Genomic DNA, 21032 nt, shown 5'->3' on the forward strand with positions numbered 1-21032 from the left:
ACACACACACACACACACACACACACATGCAGATAGACAAACATCTAAAGAGCCATTAAAAGCAGCATTTTAACCTCCTTTCTATCCACAGCATCTGTAATGCACGTGTGCCTACAACAGACTTCTCTGTACTGACAAATAAAAAGACAACTGGTTAAAAGAATGCAAAAGGCAAAGAAAGAGAGAAGGAGCGAGAGAGAGAGAGAGAGAGAGAGAGAGAGAAGTAAGTCGCAAGTATTTGTGTGTGTCTGAGAGATACAGAGAAGAAAAACAGAAAATAAAGCAACAAATAATTTCAATATGGAACAATTGAGAAAACAAATTGACAAATTGAGCGAAACAGAAGAAACGAAAAGGAGAAAGTGAGCGAAATAAAAGAGAATAATGTGAGAGAGAGAGAGAGATACTAAACAAAATGTTACTAAAAAGTGTTTTAAAAAAGGTAAGCGTGTGTGAAAAAGAAAAAAAATATGAAAAACAGCAAAGAAAGAAATGCCTGTGTGAGATGAAAGAAAGAAAGAAAGAAAAAAGGAAAAAAACAGGAAGGCAGGAAAAAAAAAAACAGGAAATCGAGAGAGAAAGTAAACACGAAACAAGAGGAAAGAGAGAAAACATACAGTATGGGAAAATGAAGGATGGACAGATATACAGAAACTAAAAAGAAAAGAAAGAAAAACAGAAAGAAAAGGATGGTAATAAAAACTAAACTTAAGGGAAGAATTGAACATGAAATATAGGAGGAAAGAGAGAAAAATCATGTGTAAAGAATGGATGGAAAGAAAGAAAGAGAAGGAAAAGGAAAGTAGGAAAAACATAACATGGAAGAGAGAAAGTAGATGTGAAACAAGGAAAAAGCATGTGAAACTGAAGGATGGACAAAACGACAGAAAGAAAAAGAAAGTAAGTAAGTAAGTAAGTAAGAAAGAAAGAAAGAAAGAAAAGTAGGAAAAACATGAAATGGAAGGAAGAAAGTAAACGTGAAAGAAAAAAATGGACGAATGGACAAAAAGAAAGAACAAAGTAAAGAACATAAGAGAATAAAATGGAAAGTAGGGTGAAAGAAAGAGAAGCAAGTATGTATGCATTAATGAAAGTATCATAAAGAAAACAGCAAGATAGGAAGAAAAGCATGTGTAAAATGGAAAAAAAATAGAAGAAAGAGAGAAAGAAAGAAAAAGTAAGAAAGTGAGAAAAAGAAGCCCAACAACCCAACAGCGCCGCAGTCATCCGTAGCCGGGTTATAAAGGTTGTACACTGGAATAAAGAAAAAGTGAAGCGTGGAGTTATTTGTGTTTGTGGGAATCTCACACACACACACACACACACACACACACACACACACACACACACACACACACACACACACACACACACACACGGCGCGCAGTGAACTCACGTTTTGGACTGAATGCCGTTGGCTCGGACTGACTCGTAGTAGCGAAGCCCGCGCTGCTCCTCCACGGTGATCTCTCCTCCCAGCTGGTCTGGAAAGATTCCTGCATGGACCGCAGCTTTACACAGAACTGATGTCTGAAATCAAGAACCGTGGGGGAAAGAGAACACACACACATAAGCGCACACATACACACACCAAAAAATAAATAAATAATAATAAAAAAAAAAAAAGACACACTAGAGATGTGTGGGGGAAAAAATCAATTCAGTTATGAATCACAAGAAATGCATTTTTATCGCGTTACATTATTAAAAGTTGCAAGCGTTAAAAAGCATCCGATCTGACTTTTTCTTTACAAACTCTCAGGACAGAGACATTAGAAGCTGCACGTGCCCACGTTAGAAGATGCGCACATTCATAAAAAGCTGCCTGCGCTGTTCTTGCAACTGATCAACACACACTCAGGACTTTGGAGGCATTTGAGGCCCTAAAGCGCCATTGTTTCGTCATAATCCTACAGGTGGTACACTCTCACATCCACACACCAGCATCCTGTGTGGTAGGAGTAAATTATTACCACGTTTGCTTAGAAGAAATGTAGCTTTTTGGTTTAATTTAAAATAATCGTATTTAAATTTATCTCAGTAGCTGACTTTCCTCATAAACCACCTCATTTTTAGCTACAGCGGTCTGATCCCTAATCTGCAGCTCCACATGTCGACTCCGAGTCCTCCCGTCCCTCACTGCTCCTCATCAGACTCTACACTGGGAATAGACCAGGCGTTCTGTCTAATCAGCAGAAATGGATGTTCTGCATCATGAACCTGATCATTAATCCATCATCCAGGCCCATAAACCCACCAAGTTAAATTACAGATTTCAGATGATGCTTTGGACTAAATCTTTCTCCGAGGTCAACCAGCCGGATGAGAAGGACGCCATGGAGAGCCTACCAAGTGAGGCGTGTTAAAATTTCACAACGTCACAATTATTAAAAGGAAAAGTATGTCTTGATACTGAGGTTTACAGAAAAAAAAAAGCAAAAACAGAAATAACAAAAAATCTTGCGTATGGAGAAAAGCATAAAAAACAGGAAAGAAAAATTCAGCATGAGATGAAAAAAAAAACAACAGGAACAAAACTAAATGGAAGAGAGGATGGAAATATAGGGAAAGAAAGAATGAAAGAAAAAATTGGAAGGAAGGAAATATGAAAAATAAGAAAAGAAAGAATATCATATATGGATAAATGGAAGGAAAAAAGATAGAAAGAAAAGCATGTATACAAGAAAGAAGGTAGGAAAAAAGAAAAAGCAAACAACCCAACAGTGCCAGTCAGGCACTCACGTGTGTACAAACATAACATTCTCACAATGTTACAGTTATTAAAGATGTTTCTAAAATACCAAAGTACGCATCCTGTTCCTGAGGTTCACAAAGAGTGCAGCAAAACCGTATGTGGAAAAAATAAATCATACATACATAATATTTTTTTTTAATTTAGAAAAAAAAAAATTGCATTAAAATCTGCTACTAATCATTAAGAAGTAAAAGAAGAAGAACTGCTCACCAGCAAATCCTTCTTGTTACTAATTAGTAAGCCTGAAACTAACCATCCTTAAAACTTATTTTATCCCCGAGCGCCAAAAAAAACCAACCGTGATGTAGGTGTTATGTGTCTGTGTGTCTAAAGTATTTCTTTCCTAAGTCATGTTTGTTTAGTGGGTTAAAATACAGGAAAGAGAAGATATAACACTTTATATTGGACAATCCTCTAACCTGGACATATTCCTTAAAAAAATAAAAATTAATAAAAATACTAATGGGGAAAAAAAAAAAAAAAAAACTAACCGCTTTGGGCTTTAAGGGTTAAACAGGAAGTTGGCTATTAAAGAGACATTATTTCAGACCTTCGACCTTGACACGGCCTGGACCAATTCCAGAATCTAATCAGTTCATCTCCTAGACACAATCATCATATACTGTACATACAGTGGAGTGTAAAGATGAGTGGGCCAAAATTCCTCCAAACGCTGGATTGCAAAAAGCGGCTCAAGCAGTTATTAGATTTAGGGAGGCAAATACTTTTTCACACGGGGCTATGTAGTATTGGATTTTGTTTTCCCTTAATAATAAAAACCTTCATTTAAAAACTGCATGATGTGTTTACTTGTGTTATCTTTGACTAATATTTAAATTAGTTTGATGATCGGAAACATTAAAGTGCAACAAACATGCAACAAAAAAAAAAAAAAAAAAAAAAAAAAGATATCAGTAAGTGGGCAAACACTTTTTTTTACACTGTACGTGTGTATAGAAATACAGTACCAGTCATAGGTTTGGATTTGATTTTTACATTTTAGAACAATACTGGATTTTTTCACAACTATAAAACAACACTTTTATAGCATTAGGGAATTAAGTAACAAAAACAAATCCACCAGCAGACAGTTATTATTCCAAGACGTGAAGGTCAGATGTTCTGTAACAGTTCTTGCAAGAACAGTATTGCGTCATGTGCATTTGAAAAACCCATCAAGCACCATGATGAAACTCTCGTGAAGACCTTCCCAGGAAAGCAAACAAAAAATCTTTTTGCGAAGTTGCAGTTAAACACAAAAGAGATGAATGACTGGACTACTGACCCTCATCGGGGGGAAAAACAAACAAAAGAAGAATGAACATGTTGACAATCGTATGGCGGAAGTGTAACAGTCATGCACCATGATTAACTGTGAAACCATGACACTGTAACAACACAGTTTACGATTAAAGACGGGGATTTCCAGTGACAAAGCAAAGTCTTACTTCAGCATATGAACGGCGTTCACTTTAAGAACTGAAATTTTTAAAGAAATTTGCCTCGCCGAGCCGAGCCGATCAAAGATCATTGCGTGTCCCGAGAACGTTATCCAGGACGGTGACAAGAAGAAAACGGAGCCGCTTTCAGTTTGGTTTTTAAAGCAAAGGGTGCCGAGAGAAATCGTAAATGAAGGTTAAGTGAGGTTTAATGTCTATTTATTTCATATTTTACTTTATTTACATGTCATTCCTAAATATTTTGTTTGTTTTTATATGCAGTAATATAATTATAGTGTTGGAAATTGGAACGGAACGGATTATCTGTATTTACATTATTTTCTATGGGACAATGTGTTTCACGATACGAAAAGGAGTTCCTGGGAGGCCTGGCGCTAGCGGCAAGTAACAGTATAGAAACTAACAACCAATTTAAACAACTAATTAAATAAATAAAAATAAAAAAATTATAAAACTTGGCCCCTTAAGCACAGGATATACGATTTTGTTTTGATTATTAAATCATTAAACAGAGCTTTCAGATACTTCACACCCAAAAGTATCTCACCAGTTATTTCATTTGATCCCACGAATGCAGAGCTGTCGACTATATTGTGTTCAATGTTTAGAAGTAATTATGACTAACCAGCTGAGTAACAAACAAATCCCACCCCGGTCACACACATTTGTTTGTGCCACCTTTGTGTTTGCATCAGCCCTTGCCCCGGAGCAGCTCATTAACACTGGGTGACTAACATAACTTTGATCAGTTGTGTTTACACAAAGACAAGCTCTTAGAGTCTTATTTAGACACGTATGGAGGCACTTAGGAGCACCGAGGTGGGACGAGATCAAACCACGTGGAGCTTAAATGTGGACGCGTTCTGTTTGTGTGTGAGTGTTGTGTTTGCTGAAGCCACATCCGAGACTTCCGTGTATGCGTGCGTGTGTGGGTGTGTGTCAGTGTCCATACAGCTCTCAAACTCCACATGTTTTTTGTTTTTTAAACAAAAGCCATTGTGAGATAATCAGAAACACTGCTTATTAGCATGAAGGGAACTGAAACTTGTATTCACTCTGGGGTCTGGTCGCTATATAAGGCCCAGTTGAATGATGCACTTTCTGTTTTTAACCCAATTTATTATAGTACAGCATAGGGCTGCAACTAATGATTATTTTATTAATCGTTTAATCTGGCGATTATAATTTTTTTATATTAATCGATTAATCATATAAACAAAAAAACAAGAAAAGCAATTATTTCCAAACCTTTATTCAAAAACAAAACAAATTTTTTTTAAAAGTACACGAACATGTTGCTCCTTGAGCTGTTATAATAATAATAATAATAATAATAATAATAATAATATTTAAATAAAAATGGACTAACAAAAATCAGACATGTATGCTTTACATCTGCCAAATATATACCGTGGAACCTTGGATTACGAGCATAATTCGTTCCGAAAGCGGCTCGTATCCCAAAACACTCGTAAACCAAATCAAAATTTTAAAAACACAGTAACGGAATCATTGCTGTAAAGTAAAAATAAGACAAGTTAACTTCCACTTTACCTTTAAAAAAAATTGCGACAGAGCAGTGTTTCTGTGTAGAGCAGAGAGAAAGAGTGTCTGTGAAGGTGAAAGTAGGAGGGGTCTGGGTGTCTCAGCAGCCAAAGAGCAGGCTGAGCCTTGAGCAGAGAAAGAACATGGATTTTTAACCTCTCTAATGAGACTTGCTTTTGCTTTACACACGCGCTGTACACACACGCATACAGACACAAAATAAAATATGTTTTACGCGCACACATGGTCACAGTGTTATAGTAAACAGTACACGTGTGCACGGATGTTGATTATACCAGTGAGAGACGCACAGCCTCCACTATGTACCTTTCCTCTACATTCGCTCGTATTTTTTTAAATTTTTGCTCTGCCCTGTCTATGAGACGCCAAACTCTGCTAGCATCAGTGCGCGAGGCAGAATGTGTTCACTCCACTCCGCGCTCAACTAAAGTTTTTTTAAAATAATCAAATGTCTCTGCGTCGCGCGACACAAGGAATTGATTGTGAAATTCGTTGCCAACGCTTTAAGTAACCGATTTTTATTGTTGCAGCCCTAGTACAGCAGTATCTCGGCATACGAACGCCCCAGCCTTACAATTTAACATTTTGCAAGTCGAACGGAACCGCCTAGTTTGCGCCTACCTAACGCACATCCGTTAGCTGTTTAAAAATTGTTTGCGTCAGTGGAACGCCAAGCGAAGTTACCTATTTTTCGTGGGTTTTTAAAGCAGCCGGTCTTGTGAGGAATCATAAATTTAGGTTAAGTGAAGTATAATGTCTATTTATTTCATATTTTACTTCATTTACATGTATTTAATGTATTTTAAATGTTTTGATTGTATAATCTATTTAAAAAATGATTATAATGTTGGAAATTGGTAATAATTTTGGTGGGCTGGAACGGATTATCAGCATATACATCATTTCCCATGGCTTCATGTGACTTACATAAAAAAATAAAAAACATTTTGCCAAAATTTCGCCTTAAGAACGGATTAAATTCATATGTACCGCTGTATGCTCATATTTTCCAATTCATATTCTCAAACTTGATCTAAAAACTTTTTAATATTCACATAAATCCTGAATCATGAAGAGCCGATGTCAGATTGCACTTACAACCTTAAAGATCGAGAATCTTTAGTCAGAAAAGCATACAAGACTGAGTCTGATACCGTGAGTGTTTGCGTCACTCAGAGCCTCTGATCTTTTTCCAGAAGATCACACTAGCCAACTGTGTTAGTATCCTAGCACCTAGACCATGTTTGTTGGACTTTCGGGACAGAACTCGTTCATAAGTTGGAGATTTATTGTATTGTTGTATTTAAAAAGCAAGTGATGTCTCATTAACGGCAAATAAAACTATAAATCAAAGGGATGCGTGATGAACTTCCCACTTCTGAGTCGAGTCAAACGCAACATCAAGACCCTACAGAGATCAAGACCCTCATCATGGCTTGATTGCACCCTGGAGATGCCCCCCCCCCCCCCCCAAAAAGGAAACTCTAAAGGGAATGCGAAGACAAACACGTGGGGTCTGATAATAAATCACTCGTTTCCTGAACAAAAATAAGAGCGAATTAGAGGATGAATTCCTGGTTTGTGTTTTTATTGGCCTGTACGAGATGATAAAAGCGTGCGACAGAACCGGCGGTTCAGGAGGCAGCAAAAGTATAGGAACACAGCAAACATGGAGGACGACGAGACAGAGGCTTTTTAAAGTGTTTTTTTTTTTTGTGAAACACATTAAATGGTTCCATCACAGTCAAGAAGAAAGACTTTATTTTGTTTGTTTTTACTTGACCTTATACCAAAATGAAATTAAATAAAAAGTATTGTCTAAGTTATAAAGAAATACTAAAACTCTGCATCTGGATGATAATTATTACTTGATGCGCAACAATTACAACGCTCAATTAATTAAACCTAATTAATTTAATTAATTTACACGCACACACACACCTCTCTGTTCTCTCAGATACTCTGCACTGAGCTGTCACACGCGCACAGAAATGAAACACAATAAGAGCAGCACCGGAGCGTTCCTTCCCCCAGCCTCTATTCTCTAACAGACCTCCTGCTCATAGGAGCCTCCATTCCATCCTGCCGCTCAGCTCCACACCAACCTGTTTAGCCTGCTCATAAATAACGCCCCCCGACCCCCCCCCCACCCACACACACACACACACACACACACACACACACACACACACACACACACACACAAACAGACTCTCAGTGGGAGGAAAGTCATCCCCAGAGACATCCCATGACACTGCTCATCTCCTCTCTGATGAAATGCAGAACAATAAAAGCTACACTCACGTGTCTATAGCCCTGAGAAACGTCTCCAGCCACGTCTCCCTCCGCTGCTCCACATCCGGCAGGACACAACTTCCTACAGCAGGAGACAACAATAAAGTGGCTGCTTACACGTTTGCTAATTATAGCACAGACACACACAAACATGGACATATAGGGTGAAAGAAAATCAACAAGGTATAGGAGGGCTGATTTACGAATGCGGAGAATGAAAGAAAAAGATTCGGACCAACAAACAGTGAAAATCTAAACTGAGATCTAAATTAATTAAAATAGATAAAGAGCGAGAAAGAAAAAGAGAAATAGAAATGGACAGATAGAGACAGTTATACAAAGAGAAAGATATATATATATATATATACCAACACACACACTATACTAAATACATTTATTTATTTATTATTACTCTTTCTATACCATTCTGGTTGTTGTTGTTTTTTTCTTTCCTTTTTTCGTTTTTAACTATCTACTCCTATTATTTTCTTGTGACTTATTTCTCAGCTTTGGCAATACGAAAGTAAATATTTGTCAGGTCAATAAAGCACCTTTGGATCTTAAAATCATACAAAAAGAGAGAGAGAGAGAGAGAGAGAGAGAGAGACAGGGAGTGGGTTAAGTGAGTTAACAACAGAAACAAAAATAGAAAGGACAGTTAGAGAGAGAGAGAGAGAGTGTGAAAGGCTGAAAGTGAATGAGAGACAGAGACGGTGAGAAAGATAGAGACAGAAAATGAGAGTGAGAGAGAGATAGAGGGAGGGAAGAAAGGACAAAGACAGACAAGACATCACAAATCAGAAACGATGAAAATTGATGTGACTAGTTTTGATGCTTTAGGTTTCTTTTTTTTTTTCTTTTTTTTTTTTTTTACACTAAATGAAGACACGTTCAGTTTTATTTCAGTTCCACCTCAAACCAGAACCGCACCGAATCCACTAATCCACTACACTAATTAGATTTAGTCAAACCTGCTGGAACCGGATCACTGCGATATAATTTAAGGTCACATCATTTTTTGGGCTTATATTTGATTATATAGTTAACAGACAACCAAACCACTACATGAGACAACTCAGCGTGCCATAAATGACATGTTTATACAGAAGTTCATTCCATAAGACCTTTTCATGAGTTTATAAGTGTAAAACATGTGAGGCTGGAGTGTGTGATGTGTTTAACAGACAGTAAAACCAAAGTTACCTGTAGCGTGAAGAGGAGAAATGGCTGCCTTTGTTTGTGCACGTCAGCAGCTCTGCGGAGGGAAAAGCACAGGAGTGACGGAAAGACAATGAGGGACAACAAAGAGCAGCTCAGAAATGTCTCCTCAGCGGAAAAGAAAAAAAAAAAAACTGGGATATCTAGACAAGCAGCAGGAGGTTGACACACACACACACACACAAACAATCACAACAGGATGAACAGCCTGCTTCCTCTACCACATCTGGATAGAAAATGTACACAAGCATTGATAAGCATGGGAGTGGACGTGTTACTCTCTCAGGGTGAGAGCGGAGAGCTATGTCGGGACACGCTGCGTGAAGAGACGAGAGGACATGCCGAGGCTTAGTCTGACTTAACGAGTGGAACCTGCTTTAGGAGGCAAACAAATTGGGTTTAAATTTTTTTATAAATGAATAAATAATGGATGCTGGATTTCGATACTTGTATAATTACGGTTCTTATCTCTGGTTTTGATATGTTTTAATAATTAAACGAAAAATTTTAAAAGACATAAATGACCTGGAGGAAAAGAACTGGAATTTATTCCATGTAACTAGTATGCAATAAATAACTCAATAATTCTGTTTTGTGCAACACAGTGTACAGCAGTACCTCGGGATACAAATTTAATCCGAGGCGAGTTCCTAAGGCGGAATTTTGCATTATGAAAAGCCTTGTACGGCAGGAAATATCGAAAATACAGATAATCCGCTACCCCAAAATATTACAGATATTACCAACACTATAATCATATTTTTGCATATAAAAACAATCAAAACATTTAGCAAAGACGTGACATGATTCTTCTCGACACTGGCTGCTTTAAAACCCGAACAGAAAGCGGCTCCCTGTTCTTCCTGATAACGTCCTTGATAACATTTCTAAAGGCCGTCGCTTTAATTAAACCAGGTTGGAGTTGGAAGAGCATCCCGCTTACATACACATATATACACACAGACATATATACACACACACACAAACAAAACCGCTGAGCCATCGCCCGCCTCGAGAACGACAGTGAAGACGAGCAGAAGAGACCAAACGCCGCGTATGTGAGAGAATGAAAGATGTCCGTCCTTACCCGTGTGGTTCACGGTGGTGTAGGAAAGCCGGAAGCCTCTGCTGGGAGAGTGAGGGCTGGAGCGGAGGCTCACCGTGAGCTCGCTGGCGTCTGTGTAGAGCCGCCGATTGGTCAACGTGGGGAGAGATCTCGACTCGCCGCAATACTGCCAGTACACTAACACACAACAGACACGGGGGTAGAAATGTTCACTATTTCCATCTCACCATGTTGCTGTGGATATACGAGTATATATTGGTCCTGTCACTAGAGGCTGGTAAGACGGTGTGTAACAGGCCATCATCCTACTGTGACTCTTTAACCATCAAAGCCGGTTTAGAGCTTCCTATTAGAATTCATTATTTTATTAATTGACCATTAAGAAAAACAGGAAACTGTTTGGAAAAACTACATACAGGTCTATAAACAAATGAAATAATGATCTATTGGCTTTTTGGGTTCCCTGTTGAGTCTGGTTCCTCTCAAGGTTTCTTCCTGTTGCTATCTCAGGGAGTTTTTTTTCTCACCACCGGAGACAATCAGAGCATTATGATTTATACATAAAGTCGTTTCTTAACCATTTAATTCTTACAAATTTCCATCGTTTTAACTGAATTGAATTGAATGTGGTGTCCAGTTTGCGTGTGAAAATGATTCCTCGTGCGCTCAGAATCACTCTTTCACAATATGAGTCATGGAATATGTCCGTGCAATCAGGGAAGAAAAAATGAAAAACCTCCACAGATGTGATAACCTGGACATTCAGTACATTCAGGTCGTCAGCTGACTTTATTTTGTTGCCTCATAACGTTGCTGAGTCTAGACCTGAGCGACTGAAGCAGCCCCAGACCATAACACTGTCTCCAGAGGATTGTACAGTGGACAATACGCATGATCGCTTCACGCGCTTTTCTTCTTACCCCGACAAACCCATCGCTCTGGAATTGACTCAATCTGGACTCATCAGGTCACATGACCTTTTTCCATCACTCCAAAGTCCAATCTTTATGCTCTCTAACATACTGAAGCTTTTTCTTCTGATGAGGCTCACTAACAAGTGGTTTTCTCATGGACACACAGCTATTTAGTCCCAGTCCCGTGAATTCTACGGTATTCTCACTTTGTATGATTCGTCAAGCCATTAGTGATCTCCAAACATGCTTTTTTTTCTGATCAGAAAACAGTTTTGAACTAATTTTAAGGTTTTCTTTGCTTGATGCAGGCCAATAATTTGACCGCTCTGAAACGGTGAATTTTTTCCTTTGGAACAATTTGCATAAAATATTTGCATGGGCTTTGTATTGATCAGCAGCGGAGATACAGCATAAATTCTCGCATTGTTGAGCTGCGCTGATAAACAATGTGCTGTTTTATTTCCCTGAATTTACCCACCACAGCTTTATTTGTTTGGTCATGGGATGATGAGACGCATCAGATAAAGATGTTTTGTTGCTCTGCAAGTTGTTGAAGGATACAAAACAGACTCCAAGGAAACACTAACTATGAGATACAACACAATTTATTTTTTTGTCTGCCTCGAAGCTGAACATGTCACTCACATTAAAATGACTGGAAATCTGTCCAATCTGCTGCAACACTGAGTCACTGTTTCAGTATCTCGGTTTTCACAGACATTACCCCCCCACACGCTACATGGACACATCGCTCTTCATTTCAGTCGGTTCTCCATTTTCAGCTTTATAAAGCCCTGGCGCACCGCACAGCGTCACCTGAACCGGCTCTTCCTCCTAACCTTTCAGACCGGCCATGAAATAATGAGTCGTCTTTTGTCAGAAGCAGGAGCCTGCATGAAGGGCCGGCGAGGGAAGACAATAGGGGCCATAAAGAGCCGGACGTGCTGTGATATAGATCTGATACACAGTGGCACCACGGTGAGCTGATGGTCAAAGAGCCAACGGCAGGAAGTATTACGCATCATTATTCTGCACATCGGAGCTTCTGGTCTAAGATAACGTGTGTATTTCTATTTCAATCATGTTTAGCAAGTGCTGGTCTCTTTGTAGCCAACCTGAACAGATCAATAAACACGATCACTGCATGACGATATAAATATAAAAATAATTACATCATTAAAAGCAATCATTTGATACACTTAGTAATAAATATACTGTAAATGTCCAAGTTCTTAAAATACTTGTTTATATAATAACATACTCCATAACAACTTTTTTTTTATATAATAAAAATATTTTTGCAATCATTTATATACATACCTATAGAATTATGTCTAATACCCATATACCATAATCCAACTCTGTACTTTGCTAAATACTTGATACAAAATTATTTCATAAACATTATGTGAATATTTTACAATTTAAAATAAAACAAACCGTTAAATCAACCAGAAGCATTTTTCGCAATATTTTAAAGTAATCTATATAATTTATATAATATGACAAAAATATGATGAATATTTTATTCTCAAAATTTTTCATGAAAATATACATATATTATATTTTAGTCAATATGATTTTTTTTAGAAAATGCTTATATAAATCCTCTTAAATGCTTTATGCCTATTCTTTCATACCTCTATGGCAATACAAAACCTGATTGATGCCTTTGCGTCAAGTCTAGAGTGTTACACTTTGTGTCACCCTGCACTTACACCTCCAAACCTCTAGTTGGCGATGGAGTTTCTGTGCTGGTTTCCTGATTCACTTCGCCACTCTCTTATGAGTGAGTTGGTGTACTACAAACAAAAGCGAATGAAACTGGAATTTAGGTTAATGGATGTTAAACAAAAGTTACTTTTACTGAAATTACTGCAACGCAGAAATTCGATGAAGAAGGTGTAGAAGAAGAGGAAGCTGGAAATAAAGAGGTGTAGAAGAAGAGGAAGCTGATAATTCACTGCTACCGGACGAACCAATTTGTTCAAATCACACATTTGTTGCGTGTCTGTACGTGTAGTTAGATTTCTTGGTGATCTTTAACGTAGGCACTAAGATTAAGATTCAATTATTTGTCACATGTACCTTAAAGCACAGCGAAATGATTTTGTCCCAGTTAGGGAGGTGCAGTCAGAATGCCAGGATACAGCGCCCCCTGGAGCAGATAGGGTTAAGGGCCTTGCTCAAGGGCCCAACAGTGGGAACTTGGCAGCGTTGGAGCTCAAAATTTGAAACCTTCCGATCAGTAACCCAGAGTCTTAACCGGTCAAGTCATCAATCCCTATTAGAGGGATTCACATATACACATTTCCTCAAATTTTTTTTAGCTTATGTCAATTAACATAAATTTTATTGCACCTTTTGCCATATTTCTGGGTTGTCCCCTCTATTTAGGAGCTTACATGTGTCACATATTTATAGTAATAATAATAAGAAGAGATATGAATAATTCTTACTCATTCTGGTTTCAAACAGATCAACACCCCTGTAAAGAAACCATTCGTAAATCTACTGGCCATGTACTTCACAAACTCGACTTGTCAGAATGCTCCCACCACCATGCTTCACTCTGAACATGCTGTTCTTTTACAGACAAGCTCTCATTTTTTCATGAGATGTGCCCAGATGTTTTTTTTTTTATATCCCCTCTATAAGACTGTTTAAGCTCCAAATAACACTTCATCAGCCATTTAAAGGGTTTCCTACAGTTTAACTCTAAATGCGCTTCACCAAAGCAACCACTTTTAAACAAGTTTTGCTTTTACGCTTTTCCTAAAACCATCCTAGATTATGAGATCTATAAAGTCTGACTCAAGCCAGTAGGGCATTACATGAGAACAGGCCTTTGTGCACTTTCACACCAACATGGCGTAACTCCGTCTATGACTGTCTGACCAACGCTGTTTTTCCAGATGATTTCATAATGTGACTTACACCACACCTGATGAAATTCCCATTTAATCTTTACAATAGAAGCACAGTGTCTTAGCATGTGCTGATCTCATTAACACACCATCAGGACAATGAAGCAGTTTACCTCATGAGGGGAAACACAAACACAATGTGTTATTAATAGAGCAATGCTATAGAATTAGCTTTTGTTTGGCTAACTAAAATCAGCATCATGCAGCATCACACATCGACACTTCGTACAACTTGTTCCCAAAGTCAACTGATGAGGCAAATAAACTCGTTCTATCTTTCTAACAGTCCTGGTTTCACACTGACCAAAACCCTGGAGATGATCACATGGGTATATTTCAGATCTGCTGCCCGTAGATCTACAACATTTCTTCTCCATTTAATGCTAGGTTTAGCTACCCATGGAATGAAATCACTGTCAGCTTACCAGATCTCATCCCAAGGTTCTCCTTCAAGAGCTTCAAGTAATCAGTCTCACAGTCCACTAAGTCGACGGAGACCTCTTCGAACTTTATCACGATCCTGAGGCTGCTGTCGACGCGGATTTTCCACTCACACAACGAGCTGTTGGGGTACTCGTCCGGATAGTTCCTCGAGGACAGGAGACCACTGTGTGGACCCAGATCTGAATGGCCACAACCATCCTCTAAGGGGAACACAAAATACAAAATACTTTTATATGTTTCTTTAAACAGACACCCCTGATGAGAGTGGGAAAAAAATTCATCAATATTACCAATACAGTAAGTCCCCTACATACAAATTACAAACTTTTGAAGATACAAACATGCATCAGTTAGATCACATGTCCAGTGTTCATCGTCACGTCCAATCAGTGGCGATGTAGCTGGTACTGCTAAGCAGCGCAGAGCAATAGCAATGGAGGCGAAAGTGAAAATAATTGAGAGAAGGGAGCGAGGTGAAAAGATGACAGACGTTTTTTTAACATGAATTGATCGACCATCTGCACGATTCTAAAGAACTCTGTACCATAATATACTGTATACAGACCACTGTGGTAGTATCCTAGTACCTAAACAATGTTTGTGGGACTTACGAACAAATTTGACTTACAAACGAGCTCCAGGAACAGAACTTGTTCGTATGTAGGGGACTTGCTTAACATGGCTGAAATTGGGCGTCGTTTGTGTGTTTATTTGCATGGTTGAAAGAATTAAGTGCTGAATAGATTGACATTTCTTTACTTTATGTACGTAATTCAACAATCTTATGTTCTATTTAAGAACATAGAGGAGCAGAACACTTCGGCTTTCCTGTACATTTAGGCTTAGAAGGCCAGACACTGGACTTAAACACATTAACATCCCATACACCTCTGCACTCTGTATATTAGAGATTGGGGGGGGGGGATTGATTTGGTTATGAATTATGATTCTTTTGTATGGTGCCTCACTGACACCAAAATACATTTTTTTAGAAAGCATTTCAACAGGTTGATCGTCCCATGACCAAAATCGTCTGGTTTTCAGTTTAATTGGTCGGTAAAAGTGATTGGCCCATCAGCCTCAGATATAGACGATTCTAAGGCAGAAGTACCAAAGGCAGAAGCTTCCGAATGGCGCAAGAAAAACGCACTTTTATGGCGTATTATCAAAAATCGCAAGCGTTAACAACATTCAATCTTGCTTTTTCTCTAAACTTTGTGAGTCTCGAACCCACTCTTTACACACGCTTATACAAGTCTTCTCTTCGAGTTAGAAGTCTGGCGTGCCCATGTTAGAAACCGCACGCACCAGTGTGTTACAACCACTCAACCCATGTCAAGTGACTAAACTTTGTAGGCATTCGAGGTGATAGAATGTCATTGTTTCTTTATAATCCTACAAGTGGTACACTCTAAACTATTTACACATTTTTCATCCTGTGTGGCAGGAGAGAATTATTTGCAGAGTTTATTTAGAAATAATAATTCTGGCAGATGACCGAGATACAGTACGTGCTGCTCAGTAACAGCGTAGCTTTTTGTTTAATTTAAATGCAAGTTAAATGTTAAACTCTTGTATTTAAAGTCTGTTTGTAGTGTTTAAATGCTGCGCTTGGTTTCTAAGTGAGAAGAAATGGGCTACATTTAATTACTCGTGTTTTTTTTTTTTTTTTTTTTTTTTAACATTGGATCAGGATATTTTTTTTTTAATCGTGACACTTTTTTAGAATTGCAACATGAATCTAATTGACACCTGGCTATAGTATGATAATATCCATATTCCATCTCTACTGTACGTTTCAATATTTTGCATATTCCACAAAGATACTACTACACTCGAGTATCCTGTACTCTTCTGTCACCTTATTCTTCCTGACAGTATTACATACAGTATTTTGGGATTTGATACACCTGGGAAACTCTTTGGGATTCAGTCTTATTGGAGAATGGACACTGGGCTGCTTGATGATACATTCAAACTACACCCATGAGTGTATCTGGTGTGAATCCTTAAATTACATTAAATTTCATTTTCTATGACAAACACGAGCTTAATGAAGATTTCTAAAACCAAACAGTTACACAAGAGATGAGACACAAAAACACACCGGATACGGATGATTGAACGGATTAAACACGAGTTGCAGAGTAATTAAATCGGTGAGTTGCGTGCCGAAGCGGCGTCCGCGAGACAGCGGTTGCGATACATGCACGCCCGGGCTGAGCGAGACAAGTCGCAACACAGAGCAGACGCTCCTGATATACACTTAAAGTCGAGGAGAGCACGGCGGCGCGCGGGGAGGAATGTGACTCCTCTGGGGTATTCGCAGGCTGGTCAGCTGCTGAGAGCAGCAGGTCTTCAGGAAGAGCAAAGGATCACACAGGGTGAGGAGTGTGTGTGTGTGTCACATGCACGTTCAGCACTGTTTCCCACGCCTGAAGCATCTGTACTGGGTTCTTTCATGAAGGCAAATGTACTAGTGTCATATTATGGCATTATTAATCTAATATCAGGAATAACGAAACTAAATTTAAGCACTACCTTGATACTTCAAGTGTAAATGGTTTCTAAATCACAACTGTAGCACCTCGGCGTGGCGTTCAGACGCATTCTTACAGCTTTTACACAGGAACAGTGGAGCTTTGATGGTTACATCAGGCAGGACGTAAAAACTAACAGCACACAGCCTACGTCAGCCGTACTGGACACACAGCGGCCTTTGTGGTCTGAACCAAACCGAAGCCAGATGTGATCACGAGCTGGTTTTTTAGAGGGAGGCAGATGGAGGAAAAAAAAACTCAAACAGGAAAGACACACCTGGTGGCAGGTGAGAGAGCGCTGAGGTCATGAGCTAAAAAAAGAGCAAGCACGTAGCATACAGCATAATAATAATATAGGACAGGAAGTGCGACAGACTGAGCAGAAATCTGGAAAGGAATAAAAAACAATCAGACGCTGACTTAAACACCGCCGATTTAGAAGTTAGAAGTGAAACAGGAATGCTATTCCGAGCTCCTGAACACCTGAATCGCCTCGGAGGAAAAAAAAAAAAAACGTGAAGGGCATCTAAATATTCGCTGAACAAGCTTACAAGAAATTAACGAGGAACAAAAAAAATTATAATGATGAAGAAAAATTTACTTCAACTATTTGGTGTATGAATTAGAAGGTGGGAGGTGATCTCAACTTCGTCTCATGCTTAATTAACCTCAGTCAGGTCAAAAACGGGAGAGCTGATCAATAACCAATAATCACAAAACTAAAACATCGGCTAGATAATGACAAGTTTCTATTTTTTTTTTTTATTATTGACTCGTGTAGTAAATCACAAACTCCTCCCTAAGATTTTCACAATTTCTGATTTTTCTCCAGTAAACAAACAAAACAAAGCTACATCTCTTTTGCTAAGCTTAACTTGGCAAGGACTGCACAACTGGTAGCATGATTATACATAATATTAATTTGCATGTAACCTGGAAGCGTATGAAACAAAGGAAGCATTTCTACCAAACATTACAACATAATTTGCATCTAAAAAAACAAGAAGAAGAAATAGAGCAGGTCAGAAGTGTGTACGCCTACACAAATAAACACAGGATACATATTAGCCACTGTGTGTCCATTATGGCATCATAGCTGTCATGTTTTGATGGAGTGTGAAAAGTCAACGTGAAAGTGAACAGCACTGGATTAAATATAAAATGTTTCTACAGTGCATTATGAATGTTCATTTTTTTCTTTTGTGTTCATTCAGCAGTCTGACACTTGAGGACACGTATCATCTCCAGGCACTCGGCGTCTAACAGATTATTCTGTTCGATTAAATGCCTGCTAACACAAAAGACACAACCGGAGAGCAACACCGAGGCTTGAAAAGCACAGACTCTTCATCGCGTCTACGATGCTCAGGAAATATGTATGACAACGTTCCTGAGGTTTCCTAGAAGATATGTTTTATGGTATGAAGATGTGCGAGGTCGACGTCATGCCTTTCGAGTTTCCTGTAACGTGGCTAGACAAAGCTCGGTTACCGATAAAGTTATCAGATATTGGATCAGACCAGGATCAGTTATGAAAATGAAAAGGTGCATGATAGCGTGCCTATCGAAAGACAAAGCACGGGTGCATGCCATGTTTGGAGGCGTGCGTGCTGTCGTAACCAAACAAACCAGACAAACCTGCAGCAAAGCACTTGTCAAGCTTTCATACATCTGACACGTCATTATTAGCCGAGTGTTTTTACAGAAAAAATCTTGGCAACATCAGACTAGTAAAAAGATGTTATGTGTTATATGAATCACATCACATGACAGAAGCTGAAGACACACTATATCCCAATATGTAAAATTAAAGAGACCTACTATGGAAAATGGTGCGTTAGTTGTATTAAAATCATCCAAAATATCATATTGCTCCGGCAATGTGATATTTTTCATTAAATCAGTTTGAATATCGTCATACAAATCACATTTTTTATATACTGAAAGTTTTCCCTCCGTTAAGTTGTGCCGATATTGTGATGAACATCATCTTTGAATCCAGCAATTCAATATGTTTTACTAAATCATCCGAAACATTACAATACGAATTTTCTTTGGATCTTCAGAAAAAAAGATGTGACAGATTTAACAAATTTTTTAAAATAATAATAATAATTAAACCTGAGTCACATGGTACGAACCGACTTCAGGTTCAATGATGCAAGTCAAGGATTTTTCTAAATCATTCTAAATATTGTCATAGAAATTCCGTTCAGATTAAGCAATAATTATTTAAAAAAAATATATATAATAGCTAAAATGTCCTGAAAAAAACGAAACAAAAAAATAAAATTTATAAAAATTTATCGAAATAGCAGTATGGACCTATGCAATTATCCGGAATCGGAAAAGGCTTTTCTATGCATCCAAAGATACAACAGTAATTGAAGAACCAAGTATTTTGCAGAAATTTTCTAAATCTAAAAAAGTAAAGTTAAAAAAAAGAAAAAACTCTTAAGTGTATATACACACATAAGTAAAGTTTTATAGCTATAAGTAAAGTTTTATAGCTATAAGTTAAGTAAAAGTATATATCATCCAAAAAATAAGTAAAGTTTTATTTATATATTTTCTTTTTAAAAAACTTTGTAAATGAATCATTTGGCATCTCTTTTTAAGTAATATTATTACTTGTAAATGTCAAAAGCTGAAAGAGGCAATGGCAGAATCCTAAATCAAGCCCTAGTGCACTAAGCAGGGTGATTTACAGCCACATATTCAGAGTATACCGAGTTTGCACGGAGACACAGAGTGAGGGAACAAGAGGGGATTTGGGATTTGCCTACAGTCTGTGCATTTCTACGTTTAGACTCAAACCTGAAATGTGTATATTTATATATTTCTACTAAACCACATTATATAAATTAGAACCAGTCCCACGCGTTTAATGTATTAAAGTTCTGACTTGTGTTACATTTCCACACAATAATTATTAGGTTTAGTGTGTAGTTTGGATTTAGCTAGGACTAAAGTCAGTCTGGGTTACATTAGCCCTATCAGTCTCTGACACACACAAACATGGATATATAGTATTCGCATTAGGGTTATTAACCACATTATTAGCGCAACAATGTATCCATGGGAAGTTACTTTGTTTCCACATCAAAGTGAAGTTCAGCCGTGTCTGCTCTCTTACCGGGCTCCTTCTCGGCGAGTGTTCGCGGGGAGACTGTTAGACACACGAAAACCAGTCCATACAGTGAGATTTCGGCGAACATTTCCACTTCAGGCCGCCGGGAGACGCGGACACGGTGCCAAGGCGCATTTGGAGAAACTTTACTGCGACATTTTCCCGGGGAGAAAAAAACAAACAAACAAAAACTGAGCCAGAGACAGTCCGTGTGGGACCCGGGAATGCTGTCTACTGGAGGAGACTGTGGTGCCAACACTTTCACACACTCAGTCTGAATGAACTCTTCCGTGTTTGGCCCCCTCAGTTGCGCCACCAAACGGCACGCGGCAACGTTGCGCATGCGCACAATGACATTCCCGATCAAAGAATAGAAAATCATAAAGGCTGTAAAAAAAAAAAAAAACATATTTATACCATACACAGTGACTTCTAATAATTAATGACAATTAAAATTGGCAATTTTTTTCTCTTATGTTAACTCATAATTTATATATATAAGTATAGTTATAGTTAGCATCTAACCAGAAGTGTATAAATGGCCTATTTACAATATTAATTTATTTAAATTAATACAATGTGATTATACAAACAGAAGATGCATTTGGTAATAGAGTTATGGTATATATAGTTATATAGTAATGTACAGCTGTGCACATCGTGCAGTGAATATATATATATATATAGTTTTATTAACATCTGGTACATCTTTGGGTC

At 38.1% G+C, this 21032-nt stretch overlaps 1 protein-coding gene across 1 annotated transcript in view; it reads right to left on the minus strand.

Annotated features, from left to right (window-relative positions):
* dcbld1 (discoidin, CUB and LCCL domain containing 1) overlaps positions 1-20574 on the minus strand; it is a 43383-nt gene extending 22809 nt beyond the window's left edge. Inside the window, exons 1-6 of the mRNA XM_053488462.1 lie at positions 20322-20574; positions 14627-14845; positions 10382-10537; positions 9280-9331; positions 8086-8158; positions 1397-1530 (exon numbers count right to left, since the gene is read on the minus strand). Coding sequence (XP_053344437.1) covers positions 1397-1530; positions 8086-8158; positions 9280-9331; positions 10382-10537; positions 14627-14845; positions 20322-20403 — 716 coding nt within the window. The 5' untranslated portion in view covers positions 20404-20574. The remainder of the gene's footprint in view (positions 1-1396; positions 1531-8085; positions 8159-9279; positions 9332-10381; positions 10538-14626; positions 14846-20321) is intronic.
* Between the last annotated feature and the right edge of the window lie 458 nt (positions 20575-21032).

This window comes from Clarias gariepinus, chromosome 27, assembly GCF_024256425.1.
Source record: "Clarias gariepinus isolate MV-2021 ecotype Netherlands chromosome 27, CGAR_prim_01v2, whole genome shotgun sequence".
Lineage (NCBI taxonomy): Eukaryota > Metazoa > Chordata > Actinopteri > Siluriformes > Clariidae > Clarias > Clarias gariepinus.